Source organism: Lagopus muta, chromosome 1 (genome assembly GCF_023343835.1).
Source record: "Lagopus muta isolate bLagMut1 chromosome 1, bLagMut1 primary, whole genome shotgun sequence".
In the NCBI taxonomy this organism is placed as follows: Eukaryota; Metazoa; Chordata; class Aves; order Galliformes; family Phasianidae; genus Lagopus; species Lagopus muta.
Window position 1 is genome coordinate 10,338,543 of NC_064433.1, and position 18,480 is coordinate 10,357,022.

General features: G+C 37.3%; 1 protein-coding gene across 7 annotated transcripts in view; it reads left to right on the forward strand.

The window, feature by feature from the left end:
* The first annotated feature begins 3,024 nt into the window (after positions 1 to 3,024).
* The window catches only part of HGF (hepatocyte growth factor), a 62,143-nt gene continuing 46,687 nt past the window's right edge, over positions 3,025 to 18,480 (forward strand). For 4 of the 7 annotated variants that reach the window (XM_048933428.1, XM_048933430.1, XM_048933431.1 and 1 more), the window contains exons 1-2: positions 3,025 to 3,307; positions 15,354 to 15,519. In XM_048933428.1, the coding sequence (XP_048789385.1) occupies positions 3,232 to 3,307; positions 15,354 to 15,519 (242 nt within the window). In that variant the 5' untranslated portion in view covers positions 3,025 to 3,231. Of the gene's footprint in view, positions 3,308 to 8,496; positions 8,615 to 14,744; positions 14,763 to 15,353; positions 15,520 to 18,480 lie in introns of those variants that run through there. The other 3 variants (XM_048933432.1, XM_048933429.1, XM_048933433.1) reach the window with 3 other exon arrangements.

The following is an 18,480-nucleotide window of genomic DNA, read 5'->3' on the forward strand; positions in this document are numbered from 1 at the left end:
TCCTGACATGGAATTCAGTTTAGAAAAGCTAAGAATGAAATATGATATTTGCAGATTTTTTCATACTGAATTTCATTTCAAGGTAAAATTTCATTGAGCTGAACTAAAATATGTTTCGGTTGTAAAATGCACAGGGCAAGAAGACACAGAAAAAGGATTATTCTACATTTTGCTGTATATGTAGCAGGACCAAAGAGCATTTTCAATTCCCAGATCTATATGCAAACCTTTGTGTTGACTGATGAATGTAGCATATGATTATAGCACCTATAGGATTTCTTCCTTTCTAATCTCTCTTCATTCTCTGGTCTTCCACTCTGAATACACTACTTTTCACTAAAGGAAAATGCGTAAGGATTATATAAAAGGTACAGGTGTCCTCCAGCAGGTCCCCAAAACTGGACAAACAAAGAATCAGGACTAAGGCAAAAATATCTATGCCTGTGGCTTTAACTCTCAGGCAGTATACAGGACTGTGTATTGATAACAGGAATCCATGCAGATAAATATTTTATCCATTAGGGAGCTTCCAGGTCTTCATGAGACACAGCAGAAACCCTCCTCCAGTTCAGGAGAAGTTTGACTACAGGCCAAACAGTCCCCCTTAGGGAAGTCAGTGGCAAAAAATCTACTTGATTTTAATGGTGCATGATTCTGTGCTTTACACAAAAAAGGTCACTCATCACATGCATGGACAAGTCAAATACATTTGGTTAACAGAATGTGGATATTTTGGGCTCAGCGTGGTGCTGTGACTTTTTTATTCTTGCTTACTGTTTATATTTATGTCCATCTTAAAGCACAAGAAGGAAAACAAAAACTGAGATATTCATATTCTATTATTTGCAGTGGACAAGGATTCCACATAAGGTCAATGGAACTGGGAATACAACTTCTATATTCTCAGGTTCTGCATCTCTAAGAGACTCCAGAAAAAAAAAGTATTATTTTTCTGGAGAAAACCAAGAACAGCCTCTAGGAAAAAACAAAACAAAACAAAACAAAAACAATCCTCTAGAAATAATTTTCATTCTTCACATTTCAGAAAGGTTTTGGTTTTTTGGTTTTTTTTTTTCACATAGATACGTTTTTCTTGTAACACCAAATGCTCAAAATATTTTCTTCACAGACTCTCTCAACTCCTTAGTGTTCCCTTTCTTTTTCTTACCAAGACAGCAATTCCCAAAATGGAAATTTTTGTTTTTCCACTGGGCATAAATAGGGTGAAAGAAGTATGAATATAAATATATGCATACATACATATAAATGTACATACATAGATATAAAAGCACATATATATACATATATGTACTCATATATGTATTTTTGGGGAATAATGAAAAAACTGAATGCCACATATTTTTTTTTTTATTTTTATTTTTTCTTTTTTACTTCAAAAACTTCCCCACTGTTAAGAAAAGCTGCTTATCAGCAGTTTGGGTAGTAAATCTGAGCAAGGGAATACTGTTTGGAGGGGACCCATTTATGTCCCATATGGCAAGGGTCCACATGCAAGGCTCTGATTTATTTGTGGAAAATTGAGAGGAACATTTTCCTGCTGCCTCTGTTTTTACATGCTTGAGCTATAGACAGTAGGTGGGTGCATGGGATAAAGAAATGGTTTAAATTAAGGCAAAACTTTTCCTGAAGTGTTTATTTTTGTACACCCACATGTCGGAAGGCCAGCCTCGTGACTTTAAACAAACACCAGTGCCATTGCTTCCATGAAGTTAAAATGAAGTGCAATAGAAGAATTGCAGTCATTTTGTCTGTGATGGAAGGAAGGACAAGTCTTGCTATGGACTGAGGTTAGCCTCCACAGAACAGCACCAGACAGCTGATACTTGACCTTTAGATTCTCCTGAGTTGCCACAATTTTGGGGAAGTGGCACTTGTCAGATGGCCAAAGAGGGTGATGGAAAGGCCAGGCCAATGGCCAAGGGGAGTCACAGGAAGAAAGGTGAGTTTCCCAATTGGTAAATGGTCTTCCTTTGTCCCTGACACTGGGGCAGGAGGAGGCCTGCTGGAACAGCCATCGGTGACACTGGCAGATGAAAAGCTTGACACAAGTGTGCTTGACAGCAGTGTGCACTTGCAGCATGGAAGGCTAACTGTATCATGGGCTGCATTAAATGAAGGGTGGCCAACAGAGTGAAGAAATTGACTGTCTCCCTCTGCTCTGCCCTTGTGAGGCACCACTTGGAGTACTGTGTCCAGCCTGGGGCCCCAGTGCTGGAGGAATGCAGAGATGTTGGAGTGGGTCCAAAGGAGGACCATGCAGATGATCAGAAGGCTGGAACACTTCTCCTGTGAATAAAGGTTGAGGGAGCTGGGCTTGTTCAGTATGGAGAAAGCTCAGGGGAGACCTCAATGTGGCCTTCCAGTCTTAAATCAGGAGGGAGACAAACTTTTTACGTGGGCAGATAGTGATAGGAGAAGGGGGAATGATTTTAAACTAAAAGAAGGGATATTTAGATTAGATACGTGGACAAAATTTTTTACTCAGTGGGTGCTTAGGCACTGGCACACATGGCCTGGAGAAGATATGGATGCCCCATCCCTGGAGGTATTCAAAGCCAGGTTGGCTGGAGCCCTGCCTGTGGTTGGAGGTTTGGGACTGGATGATCTTTAAGATTCCTCTCAACCTAAGACGATCTATGATTCTATGCTGCCTTTGAACAGGGTGAAGGGGCAGGTGGAGAAAGGGAGAGGTCACAAGGGGAGATGTCTAGAAGAAGGGAAAGATTTGTTCTGGCTGCAGGTGAGAGAGCAAAAGGGCTGCGGGCCAGGATGGAGAAAGGTGAAGGTCTGAGGGACTATGCACCAGCAGGCAAGGACCCTGGGACAGCAGTGGGGGACCTGGCTCGTCCTGTACTGGCCCTGAACTCCGGGAGGGACTGCGGGAGGGACGCGGTGGGGGGAGGAGCGAGGAAGGAGGGAGGCAGGCAGCGGTGGGAACCCTCTGCCTTGGGCCGTCTGCGGGGCGGGAGGGGAGGCAGCTCCCGGGGAGGGGAGGGGGAGAGGAGGCAGAGAGGATATGTTGTTGAACAGTTTCTTACCGTAAGAGGGAGTTGGGACCCAGATCTTTCCAGTTAATCACACAACAAACTTAGATCATCGCAATAAAAAGCAGCTCGGCTTGCTCTGACTCCTTTAGTGACCGGCTGTGCACAGGGTCCTTCCGAGGAGCCATCTCCTCCCCGCCAGCCGCCGGGGGGGGCCGCCAGCACCATGTGGGCTACCCAACTCCTGCCAGCCTTGCTGCTCCATCAGCTGCTGCTGCCTCCCATCTCCATCCCTGCGGCAGGTTAGTTCTTCTATCACTTCTCTAGCGACATCCCCCACCCCTCCCCAGCTCACAGCTGCATCGCTCCCCTCTCTCCCTCTCTCTACCCTGCGCCCATCAGCTCTACCTTAGCTGCACCAGCACCGGGTGCGGCTCGGGGTGAGGTTCTGGGTGCCGGTGCCCATCCCGGGTCGTCTCGGGACAACCTGTGCTCGGAGGGGACAAACTGGGTGGTGTAGAAGTGTTGCTGCTTCCATCACCTCCCCTCCCAGTGAGGGGCACTCGGGAGTCTCTCAGGACAGAGAGATCGGAGAGCGGGAGGAGGATGTTTCATCGTTGCCTATAATCAGGGTATGAGGAAACATCTGCCTATAATTTCCGAGTGCTAAGATAAATGTTAATTTAAATAAATTGACGAGGAATACCCAAAGCATAAGATAGTATGCTGCTGAAAGGGAAAGCCCTTGCTAGAGTTCAGCAGCACAAACGTGCTATTTCCAGACTGAAGTACTTGTAATTTCATTAGACGTTCCCGATGAAATCCGGGAGCGGAGGGGGGGTGAGTGAGGGGGGAAGGGACAAACAATAAGTAATCAAGTGCTGGAAGCTCTTTAGCTGAATTTCTTTCCTGAAGTGTCCCCCTTGGACTGGATATCTGGAGAGCTAACTCTGTGTTTCTATTGGCCCTCTGGGGAGACGCTTGAGGAAAAAAGTTTGCAAAGGTTTCTACAAACCTTTCCTTCCTTCCTTCCACCAACATTGTTAGGGTCAGACCTTTACACAGACAGAAACAAAAGGCAGCCAGAATTCAGGGAAAGGATCTGCCAGGAGAAAGCAGAGCGAGAGCAGGCACACACAGTGTCTGGGTTCAGGGGCAAGGCTTGAGCGCACCAAGCAGAGGGTATGGCAAGTGATGTCAATGGCTTCTAAGATACGATTAGATTTTCTAGTAAAAAAAAAATATATATATATATACATACATATTTTTTAATAGTATTTTAAAGTGGAATAGTTTGTTATCTGAGTGTGCAAAAAAATGCGTAAAATCAATGGGTAAAATCATGTGCAATAGACATGTCGTTTTTCCCCTATAGTAAGAGTGCAGTTCTGTCAGGTGCTGAACACCTCATGAGAGCTTTTGTGTTCAGTCTGCTCAGTGCTGATTGTTTTCATAGGCACTGGAAGCAGGTGAAACGGAGATATAACCACTACAGTACTACATTTTTCTGAACTCCTTTTCCACATACATTGCAATTTCCATTCTATGGACATGTGACCTTTCAGAAAATTTGATGACTAGAGCTAGTTAGGAATTTTCTGAGGAAATATTGTGGTGTTTTTTTTGTTTTTTTTTTTTTTGCTTTTTTTTTTTAACTGGAAAATGCTGACCCATCAAAACTTTTCCTTTTAGAAAGAAAATTTCTTTGGCCTAGCTCCCTCATATCAAATGAAAGAAATTTGCATCAAGAAACATTTACAATAGCTTGGAGTACAAAATGATGGTGAGCAGTTCCCACCTGGGATAGAAACTCATCAACTGATGAGCTTGAAAAAAGTCAGAACTCATGTTACTTCATCTGACCAACTAGACAGAAACTGGTGTATAGCCAGGTTCATAAGAAGCTAGATTGTGCTTAATCCCTTGATGACTAGGACACTTTCCTTGAAAGAGTCCTTTTTCTGCCTGCCAGTAGTCAGATCTGTACTTTCCTAAATTCAATCTAATATTCTAATGGAAGAGATTGAGAGATTGATACTATGAGCATCAGTAGACTGATGATTATGGCTACATCCTAACCAATGGATTCTTCAGTTTAGTGTATGGTTCATCCTGATGTGAAAGGAAATTAGATTTCCTAAACTTCAGAATTTTTCTTGTAGTATAACTTGTTTTCTGGCCAACTTTCATAGTGACAGTTTCTTGGCAACACTACCTTCCTTGACTTTCCTTCCCCACCTACCTTAATATTAATCAATCCTATTGTTTGTGTTATGGACAAGAAAGATGAATCTTACCACACACTGCCATTGCAGTTACCTTGGTTTGTAAAAAGAGATGATCCTCAACAAATGTTCCAGGATTTTTACAATGAAAGGAGGGGGGAATGGTTTTGGATTATTTTTACTGAAAGGTTTTCAAGAAAGATTAATATATCTCTATGTATTTATTATTTTTATATATGAAAAAGCTAAGTGATGAAAATAATCAAATATATGTATAAGAAATATTTTGCTAATGCATTCCCATACATTTTTCTACTAATGTTCTATCAAAGTTGAGTTTAAATTTACCGAATAATGAGTCTTCTTTACTCTGTGACTGGATCTTTTAGGTTTGGCTACAGTGTCCTAAATTCTGTATGAAGACAATGTTTCTATCACTTGCAGAAATAAATTAATCTGAAGCTAATAACTTTTATTAGAATTTTCTTCCTCGCTCATTCTTAATATTCAGTTTTCTTACTATTTCTTTAATAACGTTAATCTAGTGAAACTGAGGCTAGATATGTAATGAAACTGGATTGTATGTTGCAGAAGAATGAATGCTAAAGATTAATCTAAATTAAAGATATTTTTCTGCAAAAGACTGGCATCTGAGTGTTTCCTTACCATTATTTCTCAGCATTTTCTGTAGTTCAGATCATTTGAAAAGTTTATAATGAAGATGTGGGAGTTGCACTTAGTTCCTATAAATAACTTTTGCTTCAAAAAATCCCATACCAATAATCAACATCTGAAAGTTGTGTATTCCTGTGGTCTGCTTAGCTACGTGTATTTTAAAGTTTAATGTGATTTATACTTCCCCACCCCAGCTGTAGATAGTCATTATTCTATATACTGTCAACAGAGCAAAATGCTACTCTGCCAGTTGGAAGACTGTATTCCTTCTGTTTAATGGAATCCTTTTGGTGCTCAGTGCCAGGGGTTGCTTGTTTTGCTCTCGCGTGTAATACGCTCTTACCCTGCTTAACAGATTTTCTGTTTCTATTAATGCCATTTTCATAAGCAACCTAGCAGGCGAACTTAGAGTTGAAAGACATGAGATTAAAATGTTGCATAAAACTCTGGAAAATCGTGCACTGAAGTCAAGAAAGGAAAGCCTCTTATTGGAGGAGTTCATCTGTCATTATTGTAATACTTCAACTGAGGCCAGGGTTGGAAGGGAAATTCACAGACTCCCTCAGAGAGCATAATATCTCCCTTTTGGATCTTTACACTGAACATTAGTTTGCCACTTAAGCATTTCAAACTTTTCTAAGGAGATTTGAAAGCAGGATAACTGGGCCTCTTGATGGGTAAAAGCTTTATGTAGGGAGGGGAGAATTGCCCTGAACTTCTTGCAATTGTATGTCATGAATGAGTACCGGAATTTCACTTTCTCCCATCAGTCTTGAGGTGGGAGTAGAAGGGTAGAGGCTACAAGGAAGCATAGAGATGAGAAAGAATTGATTTCCACACTTGCTTGGAAAGCTGGAATAGTAGAATTGGCATCCTCCAGATGTGAGCAAAGTTTGTTCATTGCAGTAAGAAATTAGGGCAGCTACAAAGCATTGTGAAGGGGTGAGGATTAATTTTCCCTCATCTCTTTTCCATGCGTTTCTTTGGCAGTCCCATTAGAGAATAGTAGAACTATTCCTGTATGTGATTAGTACCCACACGTAAAGCAGTGTTGCAGTGAAGGAGAGCTAGGAACATGCTCCAGATTAGTCAGATGTTCTGGCAAAATCTAGCTACAGGAGATGGAGCTAAATGAATTGTGGGCCTCCACCCATGTGCTGCCTGATGTGCCTGGCCATGCCTGGCAGTCCTCAGTGCTGCTGGCACAGTGTGGGACTGGCTGCTCCATCCATCTCCCATCAGCTCCAACTCTTTCTATGACTCCTTGCTTTGGCCAGCAGCACATTTTTTATGTATACAACATGTAGCAAGGCTCTTGTCACTCCTCATGCCAGTCCGTCTTTGTTTTGCCTAAATCACTGTCCTGTCTGTGCTTTTCTTTTTATTCCCTCCTCCAAACCCAGACTCACTAAGTTGTGGCTGAGACCCCATTGCAAATGGAGCACATAATGCTCAGGGTGCCTTGGAAAAAAGCGTCACATATTTGTAAAGATTGTGGAATGCAATGCAAAATAGAAGGGATTTAATTCTTGTGCAGATGCATAGGAAGAAAAATCCTACAAGGGAAAAAGTTCTCTGTAATTTAGCCAGAGGTTAGATACAGCAAGTCAGAGTACAAACTGCAGACCGTTTGTTTCTGCCAATGGGTCTCAGCATCCTGCTGTGCAGATAACCTTTTCCTGGAAGAGAAAGAGCTGTCCTTTTGCATCTACCATCCAATTATAGAACATGCTATCAGTTGTTAGCGTTATCCTTTGTTTCTTGTGTTTTCATGCTGACTATAGGAGAGTTACAAAGAATGGACTTAGCAAAAACTTGAAGTTGGATTCCAAAGAAATTGACAATCTTTGCAGCTGCTAATGAGGGATATATGTGCATGGGTGTGTATGTGTGTGTGGGCGTGTGACTGAGAGCAACATAAAGCCAAAAAGAAATATATTCTTTGCATTTCCTGAATCTGCTTAACAACTAGACTGAAAGCCAATATAAAAATAAGGAAAAAATTATCCCTATATTATATATTGCAAACTGCTTTCTAAAAATTGCAGATTTTTTTTTTTTTTTTTTCTGTGATGGCTCTTTTGCCAAGAAAATAAATTTCGGAAGTTAAGAATAATTACATGATCCTCCAGACACCTTTCTGAGAAACTATTCAATTGTGATAAGCAAGAGATGACTTCTTGGACAGCTGGTTTTATTTTGGTGACATTCCATCTGTATAGCTTACTTCAGTTCTTATGGGTATGGTTTATAAACTTTTTCATGCCAAATTATTGTTTTATATAAATAACCACATTAAACTTAATCTGGCTTCTAAATCTATTCAATATAAAAAGTTATTTTCTTGGGCACATTTCAGAATTGTTTCAGTTGTTCATTTTATGTCTTTCTTTCCTTCTTTCTTTCCTTCTTTCATTCTTTCTTTCTTTTTTCCTTGTTTCTTGCATTTTTTTTCCATCCTTCCTTTCTCTTGCTTGCTTGCTTGCTTGCTTGCTTTTTCTTCCTCTCTTTCTTTCTTTTTTGCTTCCTTTCTGCCTCTATCTCTCTTTCATTCTTTCCCTTCTATTCCTTCCTTCCTTCCAAATGACAAGTCATTTGGAAAAGATGTTCACTTTTTGCATTCTAGCCAGGAAATTGGACATTTCTGATACTGAAACATGCATAAGGAGAAGTCAAAATAAATGAAAGCAAGTTGAAACTAAGTTAAAAGTAAGTTAAAATTATAAGTATTAATTCACGTTATCTAATTGACTAATTCTAGACTTAAGAGAATAAACTGTCTTGAGTGAATTTGTTTAAAAAACTGCTTCCTAACTATTCTCATAGATAGCAAGTATTTCATGACCCAGTAAATGATTTTGATATCAACGTCCACCATTTTTTTTTTCAATTTTTACAGTGGCCATGCTTTTATACAGTGAATCACTGTGAGCATATCATATCTGAAGCCATCTTGTGACACCTACTTTCAAGTTCATTTTCTCTTAATGAAATCAGTACATTTACTGTATTGTACTGGGGCCTGTGTCAATACACAATTTACCCTTGTTGCTTTATATCCTTTGAAAAGCATTATCCTGAAGATACATTGCTGAATTTAATTCAAAATATTTCACAAATCATATTTTGTAAAGAAGTTAAAGAGCTCACCACATTTACATGCTATTATTCAGTCCAACTTTGCTGAGAACTCTTGTTTTACTGCAAACTCTACTCAGTGATCTTTGCTTCTACACAAGGATTACCAAGTGCACTTCTATGCATATAATTAAGGCTTGTTTTTTATTTTATTTTTAATTTGTTTTTATTAATATTTATTTTCACTGTTTTCACTGAGATAAGGTTTAGCTTTGATATCTCTTTCAAAAAAGCATTTGTGATAGTGAGATAATCCATCGTTTTGCATAATTGGCTTTGTATACTTTACCAAGTTCTAAAATTTGCTCGTTTCTTTCTTCCCCCCCTTTCAGATACACAGTTATGAATACATTTTCTTGGGCATAACCTTGTTGTTTTTTTAAGTATAAGTTTCCTAAAAAAAAATGGAGACATTTACTGTGTTGAACACTGTGTCTTCCTTTTATTTCAGATGAAGTTAAGCTTTTTATGCCTTTTTCCTGAAGGTCTTTCATATGATGATAAATTTCTGATTTCTGCCCCTGCCCCAAGTTCCAACAGCATCTTCCCTTCACAAATTTCACATAAAATTCAGTTATCATATTTCTTTTTTTTTCCCTGTCTCAATTGAAAAATTCTGTAAATTCTGTTTACTTTGGCTTGCAATGATGATTGTTCTTTAAAAAAAAATAGCTAATTTGACTTGATTATCTGTTATTTAAAAAATAATTGAATATCCTAATTATTCCATCTTTTAACTATTCAAGGTCATTTCATTACAAATATGATACAAAAAATAATGATATCAGTCTAAAATGCCTGCTGATGCTACAGAAAGGGAATATATCTCTTCTATATATCTGAAACAACACTTTTAAAAACATTTCACTCAAATATGTTTTAAATTTTTCTGAGTTTTATACACAGTATGTGGACAAATACCCTCTTTGCTATTTTTCTCCCCAGTGGCATCTTATTTTGCATTTGTTGTGCTATTTGGAAGGATTGCAATCGATACCTGAAATTTATACACTAAGGTATCTTCCTTTTCTTGATTTTTTTTTTCCTCAAAAATTTAGTTTATTTCTGACATCCAACGAACATCCAACATGAATAATGACTAGTGGTACTGCTATGGGGATGTTATTTTCTTCATAACTAAAAATCGTAAACATCTTTTTCCATCTACCACATGAAGATCTTCATCCAACTTACTTACATCAGTAGCTATCGTAATAGAAGAAAACATCTTTCATTATCCTAGCCAGTTGAAAGTTTAACACAACAAAACAAATAACCACTTGGGAAATTGCTGAAGTTCTGAAAGATATAATCCAGCTCTGCAAGTGTAAACAAGAAAAATAATGAAATAAAACTCCTTTCATAAACAAGATTTCATTAACAGTCTTGATTAAAACATAAACCTTGAATTTAAGTTTATCTTCTCATGGAAAATTCAGAGGCATTATGTTTTTATTCTTAGTTAGGTTAGTGAAGTGGGATGCAAAGGTAGAAAGAAAGGAATGAGACTTCTCACATTATTACAAGTCTCCATGATGTGGTTCTTTAATAAAGCATGAACTATTGCACAGATTAGAATGAGACTTGGAAACCCTGAAAACTGACATGTTGAATACATCACCAGACTTGATTAATAAAAGCCTTGTGTTGTCTATGACGTGTCCATAAAAATGAAGATTTTTCAAGGGAGACAGTAGAATGTTCCAGTGCTCAGTAAGACTATAACTCCTAAGCCTAAGTATACATTTTAAAAAGTTGGACTGGTAGAGGAAGGAGAAAATGATTACCATTGAAGTAGATAACGTCAGATAATTTAACAGTAAATTTTTCCTGTAGACAATACAAGTAGTATTATGATCTCATTATGATGTGCAAAAGTGATCTTTAGGCCTTTTGGTGTCCTATATGCTCTTGATTGCCACAACATTGGTATAATTTAGGTGATAATAGCTTTTTACTGTGAAACAATGATTGGGAAAACAAATACTTTTTGTGGTCAGACTAAAATCTTAGAGTCTGATACTTGAGTTGCTAAAGTATTTGAGCACTAAGTGACCTGAAATTAAATTCAAACTAAATTTCCTGACTGTTATAGCTTACTATCAGACTTAGTATCTTCTACTGGGTGTAACATTTTCAACTGAGGTGTCAAACTTATTCATGTAGTTTCAGGACTGAGTGACTGAGTGGTATGGTGATATTTTGAGCACAAATCTCTTTTTGGTGTGGGAAACAGATTCAAAAGAGATACAGAATATGATTCTGCTGTAATTTTCCCACTAGTACAGTCATAATGGTTAAGTAGGTTGTAGAATACAGGTGTGAGAACCACCTAGTGAGTCTTCTAAGTAATTCTGCAAAATGATAATTTTCTTTATCTCTGTTTACTTATTTGGCGTAGTCTGAAACTACTCCAAGACAAGGTATTTCTTGAAATATTTACCTCCAGATGTGATATAATTTGGGTAAACTCATTTAATACTTTGTATCTCAGGACACTATACAGAAACTTCATATAGAAAAGGTAGTAAGAGAACCTAAGGTTTTTTCTTGTAGCTTACAGCAACATGTCTTTCATTGTGAGAAATATTTATTTTAAAGTGAATACTTTACACACTTTTGGATAGTGGTAAATGTTCTAGTGAGAAAACTATGAGGATCCTAAATGAGATGACAACATACTCACCCACTGCAGCATCCTACTAGAGTCACTATGGTAGTTTCCATTTCCCTGTGCCCTGGCTGAACTCTTTTTTTTTCTGTCTGACCATGGTTTCTATCATGTTAAGAGGAAGAAAGAGGCACTGCCCTCATGTTTTTCAGTTATACTTTGAGTCAGCCAAAGGAATATATTCAGTTAGGGGTTGTTTCTGCTGAGGAAAAAAAAGGTGATTTGTATTTGAGTACATTCTTTTATGCTTGAATTAGCTGCTATTATTTTCAAATTTAAGTGGAATGTCAGACTTCTTTACTAATATAAATACAAACACAAGAAGCATCAGAAGGCATGGCCCACAAACTAATGATTAATGAAAGTTTAAGAAACTGAAATAAATGTCCATCACAAATTAGAAGAACTATATAGATAATATTGCACAGTAGACTTTAATGTAGAACATTTATCAGACACTATTCTATTTGAGATCTTAAGAATTAAAGCACCTGGTTTGAACCAATAAATACTATTTTTTCTTTTTGTTGTTGCTGTTAGAGTTGTAAAATTAATGCTTTGCATTATTCAGATGGTTCTAACAAAGTCACACCATGTATTTGGCACTTCGCCTTTTGGATTATAGGCAAAGTCATAGAATGTTGTTTGAAAGCTGAAGTAAATCAGGCTGTTATGAATTGCTAAATGCAAGATCAAACCCATAATCCTCTTTGGACAACTGCTCAGGGAAAATAAAAAAGCTTTACTGTGAACCATGTTTTTCAAGTAGAACAGCATTTCTTGTGTTTTTTTGGATGATGTTCTTATTTTTGCATTCTAGCTGGTGAGTTTGAGAAGCTGTTATCATAGGGAATAAAGATAATGACACTTATCAGTAGATGGAAAATGTTAGCATCAGAAACTAAAAGAAAATACTTTGATATTTCTGTACAGATTCTTACCTCCACTGGACATAAAAATCTTGGCTGAGACAATATAACAACATCTTATAAGAAAATAGATTGAAACATTCACCACAAAAGCTTAATGGTAGACTTGTTTTTCTGTGGTTGTCTTAAAGAACAGATGCAATTCTTATTACAGCACTTTGGCTCTTCCATAGGTACAGTAAAAAAAAAAAAATAATAATAAAAAATACAAGTAAGTAGTGCAGACAAAATAGTTTCCAGTAATGATGCTAATACTTTAAGTCAGAGTCCTATCATAACAGTTCTCAAAGCATTATGACTCATTTGGGATATATATGTGCTGTGCAAATTCAAAGCTGAAAATGCTTACAATAACTGACATGGATCCCAGACACAGTACCAAAACTGTTAACATTTGAACTTTTCAACAAAAACTTCTTCCTATAAAAATAAGAGGCACTGAAGCGGGTTGTACAGAGAAGTTGTGAATGCCCCATTTCTGAAGGTCTGCGTTGGCCTGAGCAGTCTGATCTAACAGGAGGCAACCCAGGCCATGGCAAGGGTCTTGGAACTAGATCTATTTTAAGTCCTTTCTGGCCAGAGAACTTCTAGGATTCTATCATTTGAAGGGAAATTAATAATTTATTTTCTGAAAATACTTGTGCTTGGAATTAAAATTATAAGCTATTAGGTGCAGGGGAATAGCATTGCTCACCTTCAGCAGTTCTAAAAGAGGAGTAGAATGGATGAAGAATTTTTTTATAGATACATTACAGCTGTGGTATTATTTTACTTTGATCTTCTCTTTCTCTCTTACTTTCTCTCTTAATAACTGAACCTTGATTAATCTACTTTAAATATCTGTTCTATTTTTAGGTGTCTTAGGGCTAACTCACCACTGAGAGGTACGATTTAACTGAATCCAGTAAAAATGTGATCCCTTAGCAATCAGAATGGGAGTTCTGTGAAGGAAACACTTCTGCTTCCTCAGCTTTAGGTATATGCAGCTGTCAGTAACTTAGAGTCACAGGGACCTCAGCTATTGGAGCTTTACAGTTTATGGAGTTATTCTGAAATTCTGTGCAGAGTATACCAACTGAAAATTTACTACCTATGTGCACGTTTTACCTGTATAAGAAATTACCTATTCAGGATAGCAGAGTGCTATGGTGAGGATTCATACATTGGCAAAACTCTGGCAAAATTTAATACATTAGTCCTGAAAATTTGTTTGCTGTCATTGTGGCTGATCCTTTGGAGAAAGTAATAGAAGGACAGATGTGAAAATGGTTACATGGAAAAATGTTATGAAAAATAGTATTACATACGTCTTTAATTAAGGAATTCATTCTTTTTTCCTTCCTTCCTTCCTTCCTTCCTTCCTTCCTTCCTTCCTTCCTTCCTTCCTTCCTTCCTTCCTTCCTTCCTTCCTTCCTTCCTTCCTTCCTTCCTTCCTTCCTTCCTTCCTTCCTTCCTTCCTTCCTTCCTTCCTTCCTTCCTTCCTTCCTTCCTTCCTTCCTTCCTTCCTCTTTCTCTTTCTCTTTCTCTTTCTCTTTCTCTTTCTCTTTCTCTTTCTCTTTCTCTTTCTCTTTCTCTTTCTCTTTCTCTTTCTCTTTCTCTTTCTCTTTCTCTTTCTCTTTCTCTTTCTCTTTCTCTTTCTCTTTCTCTCTCTTTCTCTTTCCTGAATTAACTATCTAATTTAAAAGGATCATCTTGGATCTTTGGGTGAAAACGGAGAAATAGAAGAAACAGATCAAAAGGGCAATTTATCCTTCCTGAGTTACTCATGTAACTTACAATAATGAGAAACTTCCCCCAGAGATACTCATCTACCTTCACTGATGATGGAGAAGCCTATAGAAGCAAACTGCTTTGTATGAGAAAAACAAACATATACATACATAGAAAATGTATACTTTTTTAGAACATTTATAGAAAATCTGTGTTTTTCTTTCTTGTAAAGTACAAAGACTTTTCCTCTTGCACTTTAGCCAAACTTCTCTAGACAATCTTCTCTACTGCATATTAAACACCTTTTCTTGGGTCTTTCAACAGAGATACAGAAACAGATCTTTCTGTAGAAATCCTTCTGAAGTGTGGAGTATTTACACACTCTGGCTTCTGTCTCCCCTCCTTTAATGTAAGCTAATAATTCTCTTTCATTGACTTCTAAATCCAACACAATACAGTGAATCTTCGCTGGAATAACAAATGACACAAGTGACTATTTTGTGTTACTTCTAGGCTCAAAATCTGTTATGAACTTGTGATTAAAAAGTTTTCTGTTTTAAAACAGCTTATCAGGTTCAGATTTACATCCATCTCATTCTGATTTTAATTCCACTCTATCCATCAAAGAAAGACCTTTGTCACTTCAGTTTTTCATGGAATTATTTACATGATAGAGTTTTCAAGAGCTGGAACAGACACATCTCAGGGCTTCTGAAAAAAATATTCAGATGAAAAACTTTCCTGTCATTCAATCCTAAATTTGAAATGAGTTTTTCTGTTTTTCCTACCACACCAGCTTTTAAGAATGGAGATCACTTAAAATAATCAATTTTTCTCATGTATCTACTTGCACCTTAGTTTTGTAAATTTCACTATGCTTTAAGTACCAGTACAGCCATAATTCCTTAATAAACGTCTAATGCCGTCTGTAACCTTGGGACTCTTCTTTACACTGGTTTTTTGTTGTTGTTGTTGTTTTTCTTCCTTGCTTCTTTCTTAGAAGGTAAAGGAAGAAGGAGAAATCCTCTTCATGACTATAAAAAAACAGGCGAGTTGATGCTCATCAAAGTAAACAAAACACTGGAAGTTAAAACCAAGCTGTTAAATACCACTGAGCAGTGTGCCAAGAGATGCAGCAGGAACAAAGGCCTTTCATTCACTTGCAAGTAAGTAATGTATCTCTATTGCTATAACATTTTTCCTAACAGCTTCTTACATAATACTCTTTGGCTGAACATCTTACTGTAATTTTCACCAGCTATGGCTTGTACTGAGGACAACTTAAAAGTTGCACTTAAAAAAAAAAAAAAATCGGTGTTGTTCTACCTGCCCAGAGAGTATCAGCCCTTTCTGAAGATTTATCTATCTGAGTTGTCTTAGCTTGTTCAATCTGTGATCCTTTCCACAATATTGCTGAAAAAATGTACTCATGTTAAGTTGTGGAATACTTGTGCTGCACTGTAGCACTGAGTGAACATTTCTGGGCTTTTTATATCTCTTATAAAATGGATATTGTCACACATCACAGCTGCAGTACTTCAGCACCGCTTCAGACCATATTCTGTCTTCATTCCTTACACATTACTCCCACTGAAGTCAATGGGAACTTCACACATGGAGCACAGATACATGCGCTGCTAAACTTCACTGGCAAGTACTACGAACCTGATACAATGGAATCAAACCTTCTCGGCTACATAGTCATTACAAATACATGCTTGCTATTCTACAGCATCTGCTGTCTCTTACAAACACATAACACAGCTGATTGCTTATCTGCCTAGTACATATTCTCTACTATATTTTGGAACATATCACTGTTACTTTTTTTACGCATTAGACTTGAATTGTCCCCTTGGCCTCTTTTAGACTAGACCATTACCAATAAACAAATAACATGAACACAGGAGAATCTTGCAGAGAATGAATGGCTTCTGTACTAGTGAGCACTGGGCTAAATGTCAGCTTTATCTTAAAATATAAGAAAATGTACTCTCACTAAAATTGAAGCTAGATCAAACTGATAATGAAAGCTTTCTGATTCTTCTTCAAGCCTTTACTTCCAATGCTGTGAGATCTATTTTATATCGTTTCAGACTGCCTATTTACATATGTAAAAAATAAGCAGAGTTTACAATTTTTTGTTAAAAAAATATTTTCCAGGCACTAATATTTTTCACATGGTGCATCTGACTCTTTTCCCTATTGGCAGACCTTCCTCTGATACCATTGCCAAGTGGATCAGGTTGTACTCAGTGAACAAGAGATCCTTAAGTTCTGATGTTCAGCAACAAGAAGTATTGTAAAATTAGATTTCACAGTATAAAAAATGCTGAATGATGCCATGCAAACAACAATTCTATATTCCAACATCTGCTCAAAGAAGTTGTTTGAAACATTTTGTAGTTGCAGCTGCTCTGACTAGTACATTTATTTTTTCTGAAAAAAATAAGTAGGTTAATATATTCAGCAATACTACTTCATATGAATAATAATCCAGAACATCTCCGCTTTTCCATTAGTTTCTCATTTTTGAAGATTTTTTTCTATTGGGACAGTCAGTCCCTGCTACTGCCTGACAGATTCATTTAGGGGCAAATTCTGCCATAATCAGTCAATAAAAGAATAAAGAGAAACCACGAGGGACCTTGGGAACAGAGCTTGGAAGAATAGTACTCACAGATAGCAGTACTGCAATCAGTCAATAGCTCTTTTGAACTGAAGATAAAAAATAATTATAGATCTGACTGCTCATGCTCTGAATTTCACAATTTTCCTTGCACTTGTTCAGCAGCAAAGCTAGCAACAGAAATGTAGTTGATTACTCTGGGCTGTCACTATGCAGAAAGAGAGATTCTCTGTAACTGGGAACATTATTTGGATTTCCATTTGGTACCAGATGAGTCCTGTTATAGTGTGCATGGTTCTTTGATGCTACTGTAAACACATATTTGACATATGTTCTCATTTAAAGGAACTAGTAATTATTAATGTTTCCATTTCATTCTTAGGATAGCCATTCTTTAACTTCTTACCAGTATATGGATATTACAAGGTGAAATTTGTTGTCAAATCAAATAAAAATCAACTAGTTTACTGGTATCTGTGGGAACATAAAAAAAAAAAAAAAAAAAAAAAAAAAAAAAAGACATAAAATTACTTTTTATGTATTTGATTTTATATACCTGCATTTATTGACATTTTTCATGGCTTGATTCTAATGATAGTACTGATCCAAACAGTAGTTCTCAATCACTTAAATAATTGCACTTGTTTTGTCACTTCCTTACTTACAAAGATACAGTAGTCTTATACACTGTTATCCTCTTACCTTCTGGTTTGTATTTATATTTCACATTTAGACAGCAAGAGATTGCATTCTAGACCACAAGACTCCAGTATCTGGTCAGAAAGTTTACTGATTATCTCAGTACGTACAGCAACATAAAAATTGTGATCGATAGTATCAATAGAAGAAAGTCCGAGAATTTGACTAAATATGTTGACTTCAGAACTGTAAAAATCCTCAGGATTTGTGTCCAAGAAAAGTGTGGTAGGAACTTTCATGTGCAGAAATAGATGAAGCCAAGCTGGAAGGAAACCAAAAGGCAACCGAAAGCAAAAAATGAAAGAAATGTTTGTAAACAGTGCATTCTGCATTCCCACTTTAAAAGGGAGGAGGGGAATGGAGAATGTAATCGGAAAGGCAGGAAAGGTCAAGGTTATTTTTGTGAAGATGGAGTTGGAGGCACTTGGATATGCTCAAATTTGAGAACTAGCCAGAAGAGAACAGAAGGCTGAACAAAGGCAGAAGGATGAAGGTTAGCAGGTTGGAAACATTTGGAGTCAACAGTGTAGAGAGAGCAGTTGGATGAAAAATCTGTTTGGTGATGGAAAAGATAATGAAGAGGATGTTTGAAAGAGGGGAGGTTGGATAGGATCTTGTAATATTTTAAACTAAAGCCAGCAAGATCTCACACAGAAAAACTTGTGTGGCAAGAGGAGAATTACAAGGAAATCAAGAGCTATAAGTTGGAGTTGCAGTGCACAGGCAAAGTAAGGATAAAGTGTAAGAATCCATGTGTCTTTTGCATACTATCAGATAGTGTTAAAATGCCTTCTCAAAT